This window comes from Cherax quadricarinatus, chromosome 13 (genome assembly GCF_038502225.1).
Source record: "Cherax quadricarinatus isolate ZL_2023a chromosome 13, ASM3850222v1, whole genome shotgun sequence".
Classification (NCBI taxonomy): Eukaryota; Metazoa; Arthropoda; class Malacostraca; order Decapoda; family Parastacidae; genus Cherax; species Cherax quadricarinatus.
In genome coordinates, this window is record NC_091304.1 from 42,143,449 (window position 1) to 42,163,182 (window position 19,734).

The 19,734-nt window shown below is 37.4% G+C and overlaps 1 protein-coding gene across 6 annotated transcripts in view; it reads left to right on the top strand.

The window, feature by feature from the left end:
• LOC128688738 (ubiquitin-protein ligase E3C) overlaps window positions 1-19,734 on the top strand; it is a 401,351-nt gene that overhangs the window by 346,052 nt on the left and 35,565 nt on the right. For all 6 annotated transcript variants that reach the window (XM_070084672.1, XM_070084678.1, XM_070084673.1 and 3 more), the window contains 2 exons: window positions 8,182-8,397; window positions 14,529-14,658. In XM_070084672.1, the coding sequence (XP_069940773.1) occupies window positions 8,182-8,397; window positions 14,529-14,658 (346 nt within the window). The remainder of the gene's footprint in view (window positions 1-8,181; window positions 8,398-14,528; window positions 14,659-19,734) is intronic.

A 19,734-nucleotide genomic window follows, 5' to 3' on the forward strand; every position in this document is an offset into this window, starting at 1 on the left:
TATGAAATATTAATCGTACATTACAGAAAATGAAAAATTAAAAATATAAATGATAACTGAATTCAACGCTAATATATATATATATATATATATATATAAATATATATATATATATAAATATATAAATATATATATATATATATATATATATATATATAAATATATATATATTTTTATTTTTTTTTTTATTATCACACTGGCCGATTCCCACCAAGGCAGGGTGGCCCGAAAAAGAAAAACTTTCACCATCATTCACTCCATCACTGTCTTGCCAGAAGGGTGCTTTACACTACAGTTTTTAAACTGCAACATTAACACCCCTCCTTCAGAGTGCAGGCACTGTACTTCCCATCTCCAGGACTCAAGTCCGGCCTGCCGGTTTCCCTGAATCCCTTCATAAATGTTACTTTGCTCACACTCCAACAGCACGTCAAGTATTAAAAACCATTTGTCTCCATTCACTCCTATCAAACACGCTCACGCATGCCTGCTGGAAGTCCAAGCCCCTCGCACACAAAACCTCCTTTACCCCCTCCCTCCAACCCTTCCTAGGCCGACCCCTACCCCGCCTTCCTTCCACTACAGACTGATACACTCTTGAAGTTATTCTGTTTCGCTCCATTCTCTCTACATGTCCGAACCACCTCAACAACCCTTCCTCAGCCCTCTGGACAACAGTTTTGGTAATCCCGCACCTCCTCCTAACTTCCAAACTACGAATTCTCTGCATTATATTCACACCACACATTGCCCTCAGACATGACATCTCCACTGCCTCCAGCCTTCTCCTCGCTGCAACATTCATCACCCATGCTTCACACCCATATAAGAGCGTTGGTAAAACTATACTCTCATACATTCCCCTCTTTGCCTCCAAGGACGAAGTTCTCTGTCTCCACAGACTCCTAAGTGCACCACTCACTCTTTTTCCCTCATCAATTCTATGATTCACCTCATCTTTCATAGACCCATCCGCTGACACGTCCACTCCCAAATATCTGAATACGTTCACCTCCTCCATACTCTCTCCCTCCAATCTGATATTCAATCTTTCATCACCTAATCTTTTTGTTATCCTCATAACCTTACTCTTTCCTGTATTCACCTTTAATTTTCTTCTTTTGCACACCCTACCAAATTCATCCACCAATCTCTGCAGCTTCTCTTCTGAATCTCCCAAGAGCACAGTGTCATCAGCAAAGAGCAGCTGTGACAACTCCCACCCTGTGTGTGATTCTTTATCTTTTAACTCCACGCCTCTTGCCAAGACCCTCGCATTTACTTCTCTTACAACCCCATCTATAAATATATTAAACAACCACGGTGACATCACACATCCTTGTCTAAGGCCTACTTTTACTGGGAAAAAATTTCCCTCTTTTCTACATACTCTAACTTGAGCCTCACTATCCTCGTAAAAACTCTTCACTGCTTTCAGTAACCTACCTCCTACACCATACACTTGCAACATCTGCCACATTGCCCCCCTATCCACCCTGTCATACGCCTTTTCCAAATCCATAAATGCCACAAAGACCTCTTTAGCCTTATCTAAATACTGTTCACTTATATGTTTCACTGTAAACACCTGGTCCACACACCCCCTACCTTTCCTAAAGCCTCCTTGTTCATCTGCTATCCTATTCTCCGTCTTACTCTTAATTCTTTCAATTATAACTCTACCATACACTTTACCAGGTACACTCAACAGACTTATCCCCCTATAATTTTTGCACTCTCTTTTATCCCCTTTGCCTTTATACAAAGGAACCATGCATGCTCTCTGCCAATCCCTAGGTACCTTACCCTCTTCCATACATTTATTAAATAATTGCACCAACCACTCCAAAACTATATCCCCACCTGCTTTTAACATTTCTATCTTTATCCCATCAATCCCGGCTGCCTTACCCCCTTTCATTTTACCTACTGCCTCACGAACTTCCCCCACACTCACAACTGGCTCTTCCTCACTCCTACAAGATGTTATTCCTCCTTGCCCTATACACGAAATCACAGCTTCCCTATCTTCATCAACATTTAACAATTCCTCAAAATATTCCCTCCATCTTCCCAATACCTCTAACTCTCCATTTAATAACTCTCCTCTCCTATTTTTAACTGACAAATCCATTTGTTCTCTAGGCTTCCTTAACTTGTTAATCTCACTCCAAAACTTTTTCTTATTTTCAACAAAATTTGTTGATAACAGCTCACCCACTCTCTCATTTGCGCTCTTTTTACATTGCTTCACCACTCTCTTAACCTCTCTCTTTTTCTCCATATACTCTTCCCTCCTTGCATCACTTCTACTTTGTAAAAACTTCTCATATGCTAACTTTTTCTCCCTTACTACTCTCTTTACATCATCATTCCACCAATCGCTCCTCTTCCCTCCTGCACCCACTTTCCTGTAACCACAAACTTCTGCTGAACACTCTAACACTACATTTTTAAACCTACCCCATACCTCTTCGACCCCATTGCCTATGCTCTCATTAGCCCATCTATCCTCCAATAGCTGTTTATATCTTACCCTATATATATATATATATATATATATAAATATATATATATATATATATATATATATATATATATATATATACATACATACATACATACATACATACATACATACATACATACATACATACATACATACATACATACATACATACAGCAGGGCCCCACTTATGTGGCAGGTTAGGTTCCAGGCTACCGCCGTAAAGTGGAACACCCTTTTTTTTCCACTTATAAATGCATACAAACACTAGATAACAAGTTTACACTAACATATATTAAGTTAGCAATAGAACCAGGCATCAAAAAAACAATAAAAAAGTACAATACACACATATTGCACTCATTACTTACCTTAAAATATTTATAGTCTTAATCTAGGGTGAGACAAGTAGTATTTATTGTAAGAAATGAAGTGTGGTATGTATGGTAATCAGCCAGGCTACCATACCAGGCCAACCCACCCACACATATATTCCATGATATTTAAGCATCCCAGAGCGATCAAATGTATATACAGTTCACTCATTACTTACCTTAAAATATTTGTAGTCTTAATGTAGGGTCAGGAGTAAGTAAATGAGATAAAACGAATAAATGAGAGAGAGAAAGAATGAGTACATGAGAGGGGACAGGCGCAGAGTTATGTAAACAAACCAGGCGAACGTAAGTTTTGTAAACAAACGAAGTGTACACGTCTGGTTTGTGTACAAGTTACATTGTGTACAGGTTGTCTCTACATTGATACGGTAGAATTAATAAAGAAGAACACTCCCATTCTCATGTAACATCATTTTGAGAAGAAATGAAGCTCTGAGTGAAGGCAATGGAAATAAGTCACTCTGACTTTTTTGGGTTATCCTAGGTTCTCTACACATATGTTGTTATGTATGATAATCTATGTAACTGTATTTGTGTATACCTGAATAAACTTACTTACATACATACGAAAGGAATAATTTTCTACAGTTACCCCCAGTAACACATTTTCTCTTATGTTAGATTAGAGAAAATGTTATTCTTGCCGTCACTTGTACAAGTTATGTGGCTCCCACATCTTATATTTATGTTTATTTATTCTATTGTGGGGTGTATTTATCATCTTTTTATGTTATGTATCGTGTTTATTATATAATTTTGAAAAAATATCATAGATGGATTAATGAAAATGTGTATATTACGTAATATACGACATTTAATGAGACTCGGTGAGTATTGTTATTATTATTATTATTATTATCATTTCTAATATGGCGTCACTTGTGCAAGGCGTCTGCTACCACATCTCACATTTATGTTTATTTATTCTACTGTGGGGTGTATTTATCTTATTTATATGTTATGCATCGTGTTTATTATATAATTTTGAAAAAATATCATAGATGGATTAATGAAAATGTGTATATTAACGTAATATACGACATTTAAATGACTCGATGATTATTATTATCATTACTAATATGACGTCTGGAGACTTAAGACACTTACCAATTTTAATGTGTACCTGCATGCCAGCACAGTATGTAAGTTTATTTAGGTACAGGTATACATAAGTATATTTATCAGAGTATATAAAATATGAAATAACTTTTAAAAACATTTGAAATTTTGGAGTTTCCAGACAAAATGGAGAGACTTAGTGCTTACTGAGCTCATGGAGAATGTAAACAAACAGGGTGGGGCACGGTGACCATATTAGAAAGTCAGGTGGGGGGAGCCGTATAGCGAGTTTTGGTCATAATTTGAAATGTCCGTATTAGCGGAACGCCGTAAAGTGAAACGCCGTAAAGCGGGGCCTTCATGTATATATATATAAATATAAAACTTGGGTGTCTGGTGTTGGTGACACTGCGTGTTTTTGAAATCGTGGCCGTTGCTGATGATGGGGGGAGGGGTCGCAGGTGTTGGTGACAACCCACCGGCTTGTTCTTCACGGATTTTATAGCCGTCAATAATCCGTCTAGATGACAGGAAAGCAGGTTCTTTACCACTGCAGTGATGAGGGGTTATATCCTGCTACTTGCATACACAAACAGGTAAGTGGATCAAAAATGGGACGTCCCAGAACGTTAGTCCGTCTCCTTCAATTCTACTTGTTGGTTGGCAGGTGACCCATTCTGTCATTTCAAGCTGGAAAGAGAGACAGGTTACCTACTGCTTAAGAAATCACTCTCCTTGATAAGTACAATACCTAAAAGACGTGGTGATTATTAAGACATTTAACAGAGCAAGACTGAAAGGACTAAGTTTATTAATGGTCAAAAGTGAAGCTTTCAACCAATAAATCCACTAGAATGTGAACAGGCATGTACTTACAGTAGTGCTGGGAGCTGTGAGTCGAGTGATTACTGTTTGGCTGGAGCCCCACACGTCACCTTTCGGGGGGGGAAGAGGGAGGGGAAGGGATAGCGGGAGCTAGACTGACCCTACCTTAACAAGCAGCCGGCAATCAAACTATCACTTTCGGGGAGGGGGAAAAAGGGGGAGGAATAGCGGGAGCTGGACTTACCCTACCTTAACAAGTAGCCGGCAATGAAACTATTGTTACTATATACTCCCTCACTATTCCTACCTTTTGAACTTTTCCCTAACAGCGACCAAATTCTCACTACAGGCAGCACACTCCACCAATATTCAATTCACTAAACCTACTCACCATACAAAACATCCATACTTATTACTGCACCTATTACATACATAGAACACTTAACTCTGATATTAACCCTCCCCTAAAACATCTCCTTGCCAACCTCAACAGAACACATGACCATAACACAAGGCACAGATCACTCTTTGATGTTCCTCGTGTCCATCTCACACTATGCAAAAACTCAATGCACATAAAAGGCCCTAAAATCTGGAATTCATTACCTGTAAATATAAAAGAAACACTACCTGTTTATAAATTCAAGTCTCTTCTCAAAGATCACTTACTCACCCAAAACCAAATAAATACTGAATAACTGAACCTTATAAATTGTATATCTAAAATGTTTCTCACAATTATATCACATAAATGTTAAACCTAAAACCGAATCTAACTTTATTATTTTTTAAATACGCTACCTAACAGAATCCTTCATATGACTGAATGCAACCATATGACATGTCTTTGTAATACTCACTTGTGCTTTATAGTAATCTGTTTACATTAATGTTTTATCACTGATTTCATCATTGCTTAGTTAATCTTAAGTTAATTTTAAGCCAGCCCGTAATGCTATGCATAGTATAAGTGGCTTTGGCATGCTGCTCTTATCTGTATTTTTTTGTACCTCTGTATGTGTGCTCAAATTGGTAATAAATAAATAAATAAATAAATAAAAAAATAAAAAAAGTTACGTGCTATGCGCCCGAAGGGTAACTATAGAAGATCATTCTTATTCTATGCATAGACTGAAAAAAGTGTGATTTTCTCAAAAAAAAAAAAAAAATCCCAAGTACATGTAGTCAGGTATGCACGCATTTACTGGAATATCTCAGAAGTAAGTCATTGACTTATCTTATGTTGTATTACCATTAATAATAAATGGATTGAAAGGAATTTCCCAGCAAACATAAAACTGAATGTTTTAATTTTGGGTGGTGACACTTTTGAAGTGTCAGTATAGGGTGATTCCTCAATTTGCTATTAATATGTTTACCGACGTTGTCTTTGGCCCCTAACTCCGTCATTAAGTGAGGAGAGTCTCTATTCTTTTGAGAGTTATTTACTGTAGGTTTACAGTGTTTGTCGCAATGGTAAGGCATTTTTAAGGAATGACTTCTAGTTTATGTAAAAAAACCGGGTTACGTCACGGCTCGTGGAACCAATTAACCCTTTGACTGTTTCAGGCCCCTCTCTGAAACTGTCATTCTATGTCGCTCAATTTTTGAAAAAAAAAAATTATTTTTTCTTATGAAATGATAGAGAATCTTTTCCCGATGGTAATGACACCAAAAGTTCGAAATTTGGTCGAAAACTCGTGGAATTATGCTCCCGCGAAGTTAGCGGTCTCGGCGACATATGCGTATCGGCGATTTCGCCGACTTTGAGCCCAATTTTCAGCCAATTCCATTGTTCCAGTTGACCAAACTCATAGCTATTTCTTTAGAACTCCATTTTATCTATCAGCTGAGTACAAGAAACCTCCCATTTACTAAATTGGACTACCCAGTATGGTGATCAGAAATTGGCAATTTGGCCAATTTCACGCAAAATAAAAAAGATGCCAATTTCAAAATAGGGTCCAGAATAAACAAGGTAGACATTCGTGGCACTAAAATAACATATGCTCTGTTCATTAGTCACATCTCTAGCCCCCTCTTATATTATTATTGCTTTCTATTTTTATTTTTTATTCATACAAAAAAAATACAAAATTTACTGTTATACAGACGACTGCATTATTGTAAAAATGGTATAAATAATATCAGTGCACTAGTGAAAGAATATTAGACTCCCCAGTTGACGTGTATTGGACGTGTGGTGTGATTTATTTACTCTTGAACATTGGTAAAAATCGAACATTTCCGCTACTTTGAGCTCAGTTTCAACGTCGTTTTCATCGTAAAAGTAACGAAAATCATCTCCATTTCTGTAACATGTTTTCCATTTTATCACCTAAGACCATGAAAACGCGAATACAACGATAAATACTATACGAAAATACACCTCAAAGTCGGCGTTTTATTCCAAAAAAACGATCAGAGTTTTTTTTTTCTCATTACGCAATGTGTGCTGCAGGATTTTTTTTATGTGGTGCACACTGACCACACAGACCCATTCTCTCACATGTGGGCCTACCAGCTTTCTCCCACTTGATTTGAAGCCGCTAGAATTATTGAGTATATATACGTCAGAAACATTGGCTCGTAAGACGTATTTATACGTCGAAAACAGTCAAAGGGTTAATGACGTAGGGCGGGGTATGACTGTACCATGACTTATCATGAAACAGTGCTGTAATACATGCTTTGGGCCTTATGGACTTCTGTATCAAGAACTTCAGAGTCAAATCAAACTAGCAACATTTGAGTTCTCCTCTGCATCAGCCAACTGATGAAATTGCAGCATCACATGATCCCCAATCTTCAACCTCACATGATCCTGAATATTCAACATCACAAGATCCCCTACATTTGACTTTGGTCCATTAGGACCACAGCAGTCCTCACCATTCCAAGATGTTAAGCACCCCAAACTTGACTTGCAGTGTGTAGCAAATAATAATGTACAATATTAATGTAATGATTTTTTAGCTGTGTGAACCTCATTTGAGTTCAGATATTTTACAGAATGCTCATTGATAAAATTACATGGAATTATGATGATAAAAATATTTACTTGAATTTTTTTTTTTTTTGAGGTCTTAGGAATGCAAACCCTATTTTTCCCATATGTTTTTCAATCCATAAGTCACAGAAATCATTGGTAGCTCAATTATCATGAACATAACCATGCGTATTTTGAATGTCCACTGTGTAAGTTGGAAACCTCTACTTTGGTTATTAATTAATAGTGCTGTAATCAATTCTGTTTTACTCTGGGAAACTGTATTTATTAATTCACGACTAAATCACTTTTTGAAAGATACACCAATCATGTAGTGTTTGGTACTTATTTATAGAATTCCTCTAGTTATTTATACTGTAATTTAAATGGTATCTTTCACACAGGCACTGTATGAAAATTTACTAGTGGAAGTCCCATTAGCGGGATACTTTGTGTCCAAGCTTTTGGGACGATCATCATCATCAGTTGAGTTCCATCATCTGGACTCCCTTGACCCCGAGCTTTGTCGTAACTTGCTATACCTCAAGACCTACCAGGGAGATGTACAGGATCTGGGCTTGGATTTTACAGTTCTCAACTCTGATCTTGGCCAGAACACTGTAAGTGCTTTATATTAGTGCATTATAAATATACAGTACAGGCACTCCTGACTTAATGACCAAGTTCCGTTCTTATGACCAGGTCGTTCAGCAAATTGGTTGATATTTCAGGCATACTGTACTGATAGTGGGTTTGTGTCAACCATCTTTAGATATTGTTTTAATGTCACCTTTGCACCATTTATAACAATTTTAGTATATTGTTAAATGTTTATCCAGTGGTGTACTGTATACTGTAATAAAAGAATAGAAGAAATCAGCTCTAATATACATTACTTAGGTTTGCATACTGTGAGTACAGGTCAGAGCTGGTCATAAGTCCGTGCGGTCATTCAACAGGTAGGTTGTCAAGTGAGAAGTGTCTGCAATTCATATTATTATTATTATTGTTATAATAATAATTATTATTAGTAGTAGTATGTATGTAGTGATGGGCTCTTGATCTAGGGAATTGGATCTGTGCTCCAGTTCCCTAAATTAATAATAATAATAAGAATAATTATAATACATATGTAATAATAATAATAACTATAATAATACATACATACTAAGAATAATAATAATAATTATAACAATAATAATAATATAATAATAATAATAATACAATATAATAGTAATAATAATAACTATGTTGTCATTTTTAGACATTTTTCGTAATTTTTTTCATATTTTTGTGTCAAATGCTTCAAAATACAAATTGGTAACCCACTGGGTGGCTGTAGGCACTGCTAGACCACAGCTATCTCAGTGTCAACCAAGGGTCAAAAGGAAGAGGAGGTGTGCCGCTCTGAGTGACCGCGGCAGACCCTTGGGATGCGTAATTTTGTCTTATACAGTGGACCCCCGGTTAACGATATTTTTTCACTCCAGAAGTATGTTCAGGTGCCAGTACTGACCGAATTTGTTCCCATAAGAAATATTGTGAAGTAGATTAGTCCATTTCAGACCCCCGAACATACACATACAAACGCACTTACATAAATACACTTACATAATTGGTTGCATTCAGAGGTAATCGTTATGCGGGGGTCCACTGTATTGTACAAATTTCTTACACAATGCCTCGCCCAAAGAGACAGTATTTGCGTACAATCAGCAAGAAGCTCAGGAAGCGATTAGAAACTATGAAAAAAGCTAGAGAAACGAAAAAGGCAGCAGCATAGAGTGAGGCAGGTGGCCGCCGTGGCCACCACCACCACCACCGCCACTGCCATGGCCACAGTGATCGTGTCTTCACTTATATACTATACATCTGTCTTGACCACACCTGTGGTTACATCCCGTATATCATATACAAAGCTTAATTCAATCATGAGAAATGGCCTAAAACAAGAAAGTCGATTCTAGATTTGCTCCAGTGAGATGGAAAGCTTGTCGGGCATAAGAGAGGTACTGAAAAGTGAAAACCTAGAAAGCGTAAGAAAGTTCCTAAGGAGCTTGTCAGATATATACAAAAAGTGGAAAACAAGGGACAAGGAGCAGGAAAAGGAGGAAAACACAAATAAAGGTAAAAACCAAGGAGTGGAAAAAAGAGTGGAGAATATCATTCAGAGCAAGTCAGAAAAGAACAAAACATGGGTACATAACATAGAGAAAAGGGAAAGGGAGGAAGAGAAAGCTAGAGCAGGAACAAATGAAAATAAAAAAAGGGAAGAAATACACCTAGATGAAAGAAAACAAGAGAATTCAGATCAAGTGGCAGAAGTTGGGAAAGACACAAAATCAGTAAATATAGGCAGTCAGAACATTTGCAGATACTATGCAAAAGGTATGTGCCTATATGGCAGAGCTTGCTGGAATAAACACAACAGAAAATGTGCGAACATGTTGAGAAAGGGAAAGTGTTGCTTTGACAAAGAGTGCAGGTACTTCCATCCAGTGATTTGCAAACCTTCAACACAATCCAGAGAATGTTATGACCTGAGCTGCCCAGCCATCATGCAAAAGGAACGCGGCACTACAGGGAAAGCAGAGAAAGGGAAAATGAGCAGCAATCTTTTTTCGACATAAAGAGAAATGATCGGACCAAAGAAAGAGACAAAAAGGGGGAATGGGACAGATGGGCAGCACAATGGGACATAACAAACCAGGCATCAGCCCATCAGGGCCGAATAAACAGTCAGATGCAAAGTCAGTACTGGAGAAACCAGTAATCCACTAATCTAAGTAGGTCTTCTTTGGACGAAGACCTACTTAGATTAGTGGATGGTTCTACTATGGCCCTGCCTCCTCCTGCTTCACCTCACGTGACTACAGTATATATGCCACTGCTACGGCCCTGTGCTGTACTTTCTACAAGATTGATGGACTGAACACATCGACTCCAGGCTGAGGGACTGATTACCTCAAACTCCTCCTCTCCTTATACCTTCCTGCTTCGTATAAGACTGATGAAGCCACTGTGTGGCGAAACGTTGCTTCAGTAAAGATTCCCATATGTTGCATAAATGTCTCAATGAGTCTAATATGCATTCACGAATGTACTGATATTATTTATACAATTATTACAATTATGCAGTAGTCTGAATAACAATAAATCTATTTTTTGTGTGAATAAAAATTCAAAATTTAAAGCAAACGTAATACAAGAGAGGCTTGAAGATGTGACTAATGAACAGAAAAAGTGATATTTTAGTGCCAGGAATGTCTGCATTGTTTATTCTGGACCCTATTTTGAAACTAGCCTTTCTTGATTTGTGTGTGAAATTGGCAAAATTAGTAATTTTTGATCACTTTATTTTGTAGTTGAAATAGGTAAATGGGCTGTTTCTTGTACTCAGTAGAATAGAAGGAGTTATAGCAAAGTAGCTGTGAGTCTGGTTGACTGGAACAAAATAATTGGCCCAAAATAGGGCTCAAAGTAGGTGAAATGGCCAATGTGTAAATATTGCCGAGACCGCTAACTTTGTGAGTGTAATTCCCTAAATTTTCCATCAAATTTCATACCTTTGGTTTCATTACCTTTGCAAAAAGATTCTGTCATTTCATACTTTTTTTTTTTTTTAACCCTTTCAGGGTCCATCCCGTAGATCTACGGCTTTACGTTCAGGGTCCAAACCGTAGATCTACGCCATGAGCTCAGCTCACTCTGATAAACTGTGAGTGGTACATTTGGGCCTAGATATGAGAGAATACATCTATGTGGTATGTGTGCACCACATAAAACAGATCCTGCAGCACACTGTGTATAATGAGAGAAAAAAAATGAAATCATGATTTTTCGATTAAAACAGCAACTTTGCAGTGTTTTTTTGTATGTTTTTTATAGTTGTATTTGCGATTTCTTGGTCTCATTTGATAGAATGGAAGACATATTACAGAAATAGAGATGATTTTGATTGGTTTTAGCACTGGAAATGTCTTGAAACTGAGCTCAAAGTAGCAGAAATGTTAAATTTTTGCCGATATTCAAGAGTAAACAAACGACCTCACACGTCTAATACACGTCAGCTGGTGGGTCTAATATACATTCACAAATATGGTGATGATATTTATACAATTATTACAGTATTGCATAACAGTAAATCTTCTATTTTTTGGTGTGAATAAAAATTCATTATGTGAATAAAAAATCAAAATGGAATTTATTTGTAAAGCCTCAAAACATAACTAATGAACAGAGGAAATGTTAGTTTAGTGCCAGGAATGCCTACATTGTTCATTCTGGACCCTATTTTGAAATTGGAATATTTTGAACTTTGTGTTAAATTTGCCAAATTAACAATTTCCGATCACTTTATTTTGTAGTTGAAACAGTTGACTTGGCGATTTCTTGTGCTCAATCAATAGAATAGAAGTAATACTAGTGAAATAGCTAAGAATTTGGTTGATTGGAATAATGTAATTGGCCTAAAATGGGAGTCAAAGTCGGCAAAATCGCCGATTCGTAAATATCGCTGACACATCAAAATTCGCGAGAGCATAATTTCGTCAATTTTCCACCAAATTTCGTACTTTTTGTTTTATTACCTTCACAAAAAGATTCTCTACGATTTCATAAGAAAAAATAACAAATTTTTTTTTTGAAAATTCTTGGACACTGGTGCATGACTCCAGGTTTGGACCTTGGACCCTGAAAGGGTTAAGTCTTCAACCCTGGGAGCAAGTTCGCGAGCAGGGGTCTCAACACTCAAAGGGTTAATACAGAAGGGCCCTGCTTTACAGCCCTTCGCTTTACAGCTTTTTCTCTAATGCAGCAGTTTTCAGTTATACCCATTCTTCATTTACTCAGACTTTCTACAACAAATATATTCACCACTCGCTATAAGCTAAGGATGAAAATATTTTAAGGTACGCAATGTGTGTACTGTACTGTATATGCATTTTTTAGGCCTAGCTCTATTACTCAATATATGATAGTGAAAACATGTTATCAGGCTTTTATATTCATTTGATAATGATTTTTGCTTTACAGCAGTAGCCCAAACCTAACCTGCTGTATTAGTGGGATTCTTCCGTATTTTTTATTCTGAAACGGTAGAGAATCTTTTTCTGAAGGTAATGACACCAAAAGTATGAAAATTAATGGAAAACTTAAGGAACTGTATAGGTGCAAAATTAGCTATCTGGGCACAGTTTTCACATCAATGACTTCACCGAATTTGAGTTCTATTTTAAGTCAATTCCATTACTCCCTTCGACCAAATTCTTAGCTATTTCTCTAGTATCCCTTGTGTTCTATCGATTCGCACAAGAAACTGTTCATTCATTTATTACAACTATCCTATAAAGTGCGCAGAAGTTGGTAATCTGGCCAATTTTACACAAATTTAAAAAATACCATTTTAACCCTTTCAGGGTTTTTGATGTACTAGTACGTCTTACGCACCAGTGTTGGTGACTTACTAGTACGCGTAAATTCTAGCTCCCTCACATCAAGCAGGAAAAGGCTGGTACCTAGATGTGAAAGAATGGGTCTGCATAGTCAGTGTGTGCAGTATAAAAAAAAAATCCTGCAGCACACAGTACATAATGAGGAAAAAAAAGCTACGGCCAAGTTTTAAACAGCGACTTTGCAGTCTATTTTCGTATGGTATTTATGGTTGTATTCTCAGTTTTCTTGGTCTCATTTGATAGAATGGAAGATATATTACAGAAATAACGACAATTTTGATTGGTTTCATGATGATAAGTACCTTGAAATTGAGTGCAAAGTAGTGAAAATGTTCAATTTTTGCTGATGTTCAAGAGTAAATAAATCATGCCACGTGTCCAATACACATCAACTGGTGAGTCTAATATTCTTGCACAAGTGCACTGATATTTATGCCATTTTTACAGTGATGCAGTAGTATACATAACAGTAAATCTTCTATTTTTTGTGAGAATAAAAATTGGAAATGGAAAGCAAAAGTAACATAAGAGGGGCCTGGAGGCAGGACTAATGAACAGATAAAATGTTATTTTAGTGCCAGGAATGTCTCTCTTGTTTATTCTGGACCCAATTTTGAAATTGGCATCTTCTGAAATTTGTATGAAATTGGCCAAATTGCCAATTTCTCTGACCACTTTATTGGGTAGTTGAAATCGATAAATAGGCAGTTTCTTATACTCAGTTGATAGAACAAATGGAATTCTAGTGAAATAGCTGTGATTTTAGTAGACTGAATCGGCGAAATATTTATGAATCCGCGAAATTGCCGATTCATAAATATTGTCGAGACTGCAAACTTTGTGAGGGCATAATTCCGCAAGTTTTCCATCAAATTTCATACTTTTTGTGTCACTGTGATTGGAAAAATATTCTCAATCATTTCATAAGAAACACCTTTTTTTTTTTTTTTTTTTTCCGACAGTGAGTTAAAGATCGGGGGTCTCGACCCTGAAAGGGTTAAAATTAGAGTTCAAAATAAATAATGTTGACGTTCTTGGTGCTAAAACATTTCCTCTGTTCATTTATCATGTCCCCAAGCCTCTCCTATATTACACTTACCTTCCATTTTGAATTCATTATCACATGAGAATAGGTGATTTATTCTATTTCCCAGATAATAAAATATAACCTGGAATGATTGGTCATGATTTCTGGTGCCCCAATAATTGAATCAGACCTAGTAAAAACCTAGTCCTCATAGCAATTACATGCAGCTATTGGATGCATACAGATGTATAATTTTTACTCTTTTTTACAGATAGAAGAATTAATTCCAAATGGTTCTAATATAGCAGTCACAAATGAAAACCGAATTGAATACATCTATCGAATGGCCGACTACAAGCTTAACAAGCAAATTGCAAAGCAGAGTCAAGCTTTTAAGAAAGGTATCATTATGCAGTGTTGTATTTTATATGTTCACTACACTTTGATGTTTTCGTAGTTGCCACTTCACTTCAGTTGCTACGTCACTTCTCGTTATGTATTATGCGAGTGTCTTGCACAGTATTTTGGCTTCTCTTTATGTTCTTGATGATAGTTCATCTTGACACGATGCCTTTACTATGTCAAGTTCTATCAAGAGTTTCATTACTTTGTTAATACACTAGTCGTGGCAACACTAGATATTTCTATCTCCTTTGTCTTCTCTTCTAGTTCTTGTACTTACCCATATTCTTCTTCTGTTGAGCTCATAGCATGCCTCTCTCTGTTTTCCCTTCTTTTCCACCAGGTAGCTAAATGTCAACACCCACTGATCATGTGCCGTTAGGCCTTCATCATTTTCACAACTCAAAAGGGACTATTTGATAATTTTAAGATCCCTATCATTGAGCATGAAATAAATTATGATGCCTCTAGCCAGTAACAGAAGTCTGTCTTCCTCAGGGACCCAATCAAAGACTTAACTTTTTCTTGTGATAGATGAGGAGGCGAAATGTGAAGCAGTGTATCATTCCTACTTATGAGTGATTGGAAACCAATTACTTGTAATACAAATAATGACTGTTTGGACTCTCAAGTATTATAAAAAAAATTATGAAACTTATTGCAAACATTGTAAAAGTAAAAGGTCTTAGAAAGAGCCATTCAATAACATACTAGAAACACATCCAAATTTCGATGATGGAATTCTAAAGGGTTAATGGCATTCATATTCTATTCTCACTGGATGTGAATACAAGGTTCAGCCTTGCTTGTTCATCAACTTCTTATTACAATTTTGTGAGTCATTACCTCTTAATTTGTTGGCTTTTTAACATCTTGCTTGAATGTCTAAATTATAAATTCAAGCCATTTACTCTCTCTCTCATTTTTATAGACTTCTCCATGTGAGTCCAGTTCTTCTGGATTATCTCTTCATGACTGAAATCTCCTACTATCATTATTTTAGCCCTTATCCTGTTTGCTGCTTCTGATATTTTTCAGCGATTCTTGTTGCTGTATTGTTCTTGTCGTATTCTTGTTCGGGACTTGGGTTTATTTTGTGGTGGGTTGTAAAGTAGATGACAGCAACAAATATTTTGGAAATTTGTGTAATAACAAAACTAAGTAGGTTATCTGAGAATTCATTTTTGCCCATAATTAACATTAATTCATATCTCATTCAGTTGTTGATTACTCTGTTACTTCCCTTCATTCTTTTAATTCCTTTATCCTCATGCAATATTCCCTGGGAAAAATTGCATCATAAATCATACCAGTTGGCTTGGATTCCATAACTGCACTGTGAGCTGGTATTATTTTCCTCCTCTATTTAATTCCTTTTTTTTTTTTTTTTTTTTTAAGGAATCCATCTATGTTTGTATGCATTTCTTTGTTTTTGTTTTTTATTCAAACCCCTGTTTGTAAATCTGTATCAAACAAAGCATTGAGAAGTTTAAACTTATCTTGCTGAGGCACCTGTAGTCTGAACATGATCATTTGTTGAAGTTGTTTGCAAATATTATATCAAAGAAGATTGTAAGTAGGTTGGTAGACAGCAACCACCCAGGGAAGTACTACCGTCCTGCCAGATGACTGTGAAACAAAAACCTGTAACTGTTTTGCATGATGGTAGGATTGCTGGTTTCTTTTTCTGTCTCATAAACACGCTAAGATAACAGGGATATCTTGCTACTCCTACTTACACTTTGGTCACACTTCACAGACACGCACATGCATATATATATATACATACATCTAGGTTTTCTCCTTTTTCTAAATAGCTCTTGTTCTTTTTTATTTCTTCTATTGTCCATGGGGAAGTGGAAAAGAATCTTTCCTCCGTAAGCCATGCGTGTCGTATGAGGCGACTAAAATGCCGGGAGCAATGGGCTAGTAACCCCTTCTCCTGTATACAATTACTAAAAAAGAGAAGAAGAAAAACTTTATAAAACTGGGTTGCTTAAATGTGCGTGGATGTAGTGCAGATGACAAGAAACAGATGATTGCTGATGTTATGAATGAAAAGAAGTTGGATGTCCTGGCCCTAAGCGAAACAAAGCTGAAGGGGGTAGGAGAGTTTCAGTGGGGGGAAATAAATGGGATTAAATCTGGAGTATCTGAGAGAGTTAGAGCAAAGGAAGGGGTAGCAGTAATGTTAAATGATCAGTTATGGAAGGAGAAAAGAGAATATGAATGTGTAAATTCAAGAATTATGTGGATTAAAGTAAAGGTTGGATGCGAGAAGTGGGTCATAATAAGCGTGTATGCACCTGGAGAAGAGAGGAATGCAGAGGAGAGAGAGAGATTTTGGGAGATGTTAAGTGAATGTATAGGAGCCTTTGAACCAAGTGAGAGAGTAATTGTGGTAGGGGACTTGAATGCTAAAGTAGGAGAAACTTTTAGAGAGGGTGTGGTAGGTAAGTTTGGGGTGCCAGGTGTAAATGATAATGGGAGCCCTTTGATTGAACTTTGTATAGAAAGGGGTTTAGTTATAGGTAATACATATTTTAAGAAAAAGAGGATAAATAAGTATACACGATATGATGTAGGGCGAAATGACAGTAGTTTGTTGGATTATGTATTGGTAGATAAAAGACTGTTGAGTAGACTTCAGGATGTACATGTTTATAGAGGGGCCACAGATATATCAGATCACTTTCTAGTTGTAGCTACACTGAGAGTAAAAGGTAGATGGGATACAAGGAGAATAGAAGCATCAGGGAAGAGAGAGGTGAAGGTTTATAAACTAAAAGAGGAGGCAGTTAGGGTAAGATATAAACAGCTATTGGAGGATAGATGGGCTAATGAGAGCATAGGCAATGGGGTCGAAGAGGTATGGGGTAGGTTTAAAAATGTAGTGTTAGAGTGTTCAGCAGAAGTTTGTGGTTACAGGAAAGTGGGTGCAGGAGGGAAGAGGAGCGATTGGTGGAATGATGATGTGAAGAGAGTAGTAAGGGAGAAAAAGTTAGCATATGAGAAGTTTTTACAAAGTAGAAGTGATGCAAGGAGGGAAGAGTATATGGAGAAAAAGAGAGAAGTTAAGAGAGTGGTGAAGCAATGTAAAAAGAGAGCAAATGAGAGAGTGGGTGAGATGTTATCAACAAATTTTGTTGAAAATAAGAAAAAGTTTTGGAGTGAGATTAACAAGTTAAGAAAGCCTAGAGAACAAGTGGATTTGTCAGTTAAAAATAGGAGAGGAGAGTTATTAAATGGAGAGTTAGAGGTATTGGGAAGATGGAAGGAATATTTTGAGGAATTGTTAAATGTTGATGAAGATAGGGAAGCTGTGATTTCGTGTATAGGGCAAGGAGGAATAACATCTTGTAGGAGTGAGGAAGAGCCAGTTGTGAGTGTGGGGGAAGTTCGTGAGGCAGTAGGTAAAATGAAAGGGGGTAAGGCAGCCGGGATTGATGGGATAAAGATAGAAATGTTAAAAGCAGGTGGGGATATAGTTTTGGAGTGGTTGGTGCAATTATTTAATAAATGTATGGAAGAGGGTAAGGTACCTAGGGATTGGCAGAGAGCATGCATAGTTCCTTTGTATAAAGGCAAAGGGGATAAAAGAGAGTGCAAAAATTATAGGGGGATAAGTCTGTTGAGTGTACCTGGTAAAGTGTATGGTAGAGTTATAATTGAAAGAATTAAGAGTAAGACGGAGAATAGGATAGCAGATGAACAAGGAGGCTTTAGGAAAGGTAGGGGGTGTGTGGACCAGGTGTTTACAGTGAAACATATAAGTGAACAGTATTTAGATAAGGCTAAAGAGGTCTTTGTGGCATTTATGGATTTGGAAAAGGCGTATGACAGGGTGGATAGGGGGGCAATGTGGCAGATGTTGCAAGTGTATGGTGTAGGAGGTAGGTTACTGAAAGCAGTGAAGAGTTTTTACGAGGATAGTGAGGCTCAAGTTAGAGTATGTAGGAAAGAGGGAAATTTTTTCCCAGTAAAAGTAGGCCTTAGACAAGGATGTGTGATGTCACCGTGGTTGTTTAATATATTTATAGATGGGGTTGTAAGAGAAGTAAATGCGAGGGTCTTGGCAAGAGGCGTGGAGTTAAAAGATAAAGAATCACACACAAAGTGGGAGTTGTCACAGCTGCTCTTTGCTGATGACACTGTGCTCTTGGGAGATTCTGAAGAGAAGTTGCAGAGATTGGTGGATGAATTTGGTAGGGTGTGCAAAAGAAGAAAATTAAAGGTGAATACAGGAAAGAGTAAGGTTATGAGGATAACAAAAAGATTAGGTGATGAAAGATTGAATATCAGATTGGAGGGAGAGAGTATGGAGGAGGTGAACGTATTCAGATATTTGGGAGTGGACGTGTCAGCGGATGGGTCTATGAAAGATGAGGTGAATCATAGAATTGATGAGGGAAAAAGAGTGAGTGGTGCACTTAGGAGTCTGTGGAGACAAAGAACTTTGTCCTTGGAGGCAAAGAGGGGAATGTATGAGAGTATAGTTTTACCAACGCTCTTATATGGGTGTGAAGCGTGGGTGATGAATGTTGCAGCGAGGAGAAGGCTGGAGGCAGTGGAGATGTCATGTCTGAGGGCAATGTGTGGTGTGAATATAATGCAGAGAATTCGTAGTTTGGAAGTTAGGAGGAGGTGCGGGATTACCAAAACTGTTGTCCAGAGGGCTGAGGAAGGGTTGTTGAGGTGGTTCGGACATGTAGAGAGAATGGAGCGAAACAGAATGACTTCAAGAGTGTATCAGTCTGTAGTGGAAGGAAGGCGGGGTAGGGGTCGGCCTAGGAAGGGTTGGAGGGAGGGGGTAAAGGAGGTTTTGTGTGCGAGGGGCTTGGACTTCCAGCAGGCATGCGTGAGCGTGTTTGATAGGAGTGAATGGAGACAAATGGTTTTTAATACTTGACGTGCTGTTGGAGTGTGAGCAAAGTAACATTTATGAAGGGATTCAGGGAAACCGGCAGGCCGGACTTGAGTCCTGGAGATGGGAAGTACAGTGCCTGCACTCTGAAGGAGGGGTGTTAATGTTGCAGTTTAAAAACTGTAGTGTAAAGCACCCTTCTGGCAAGACA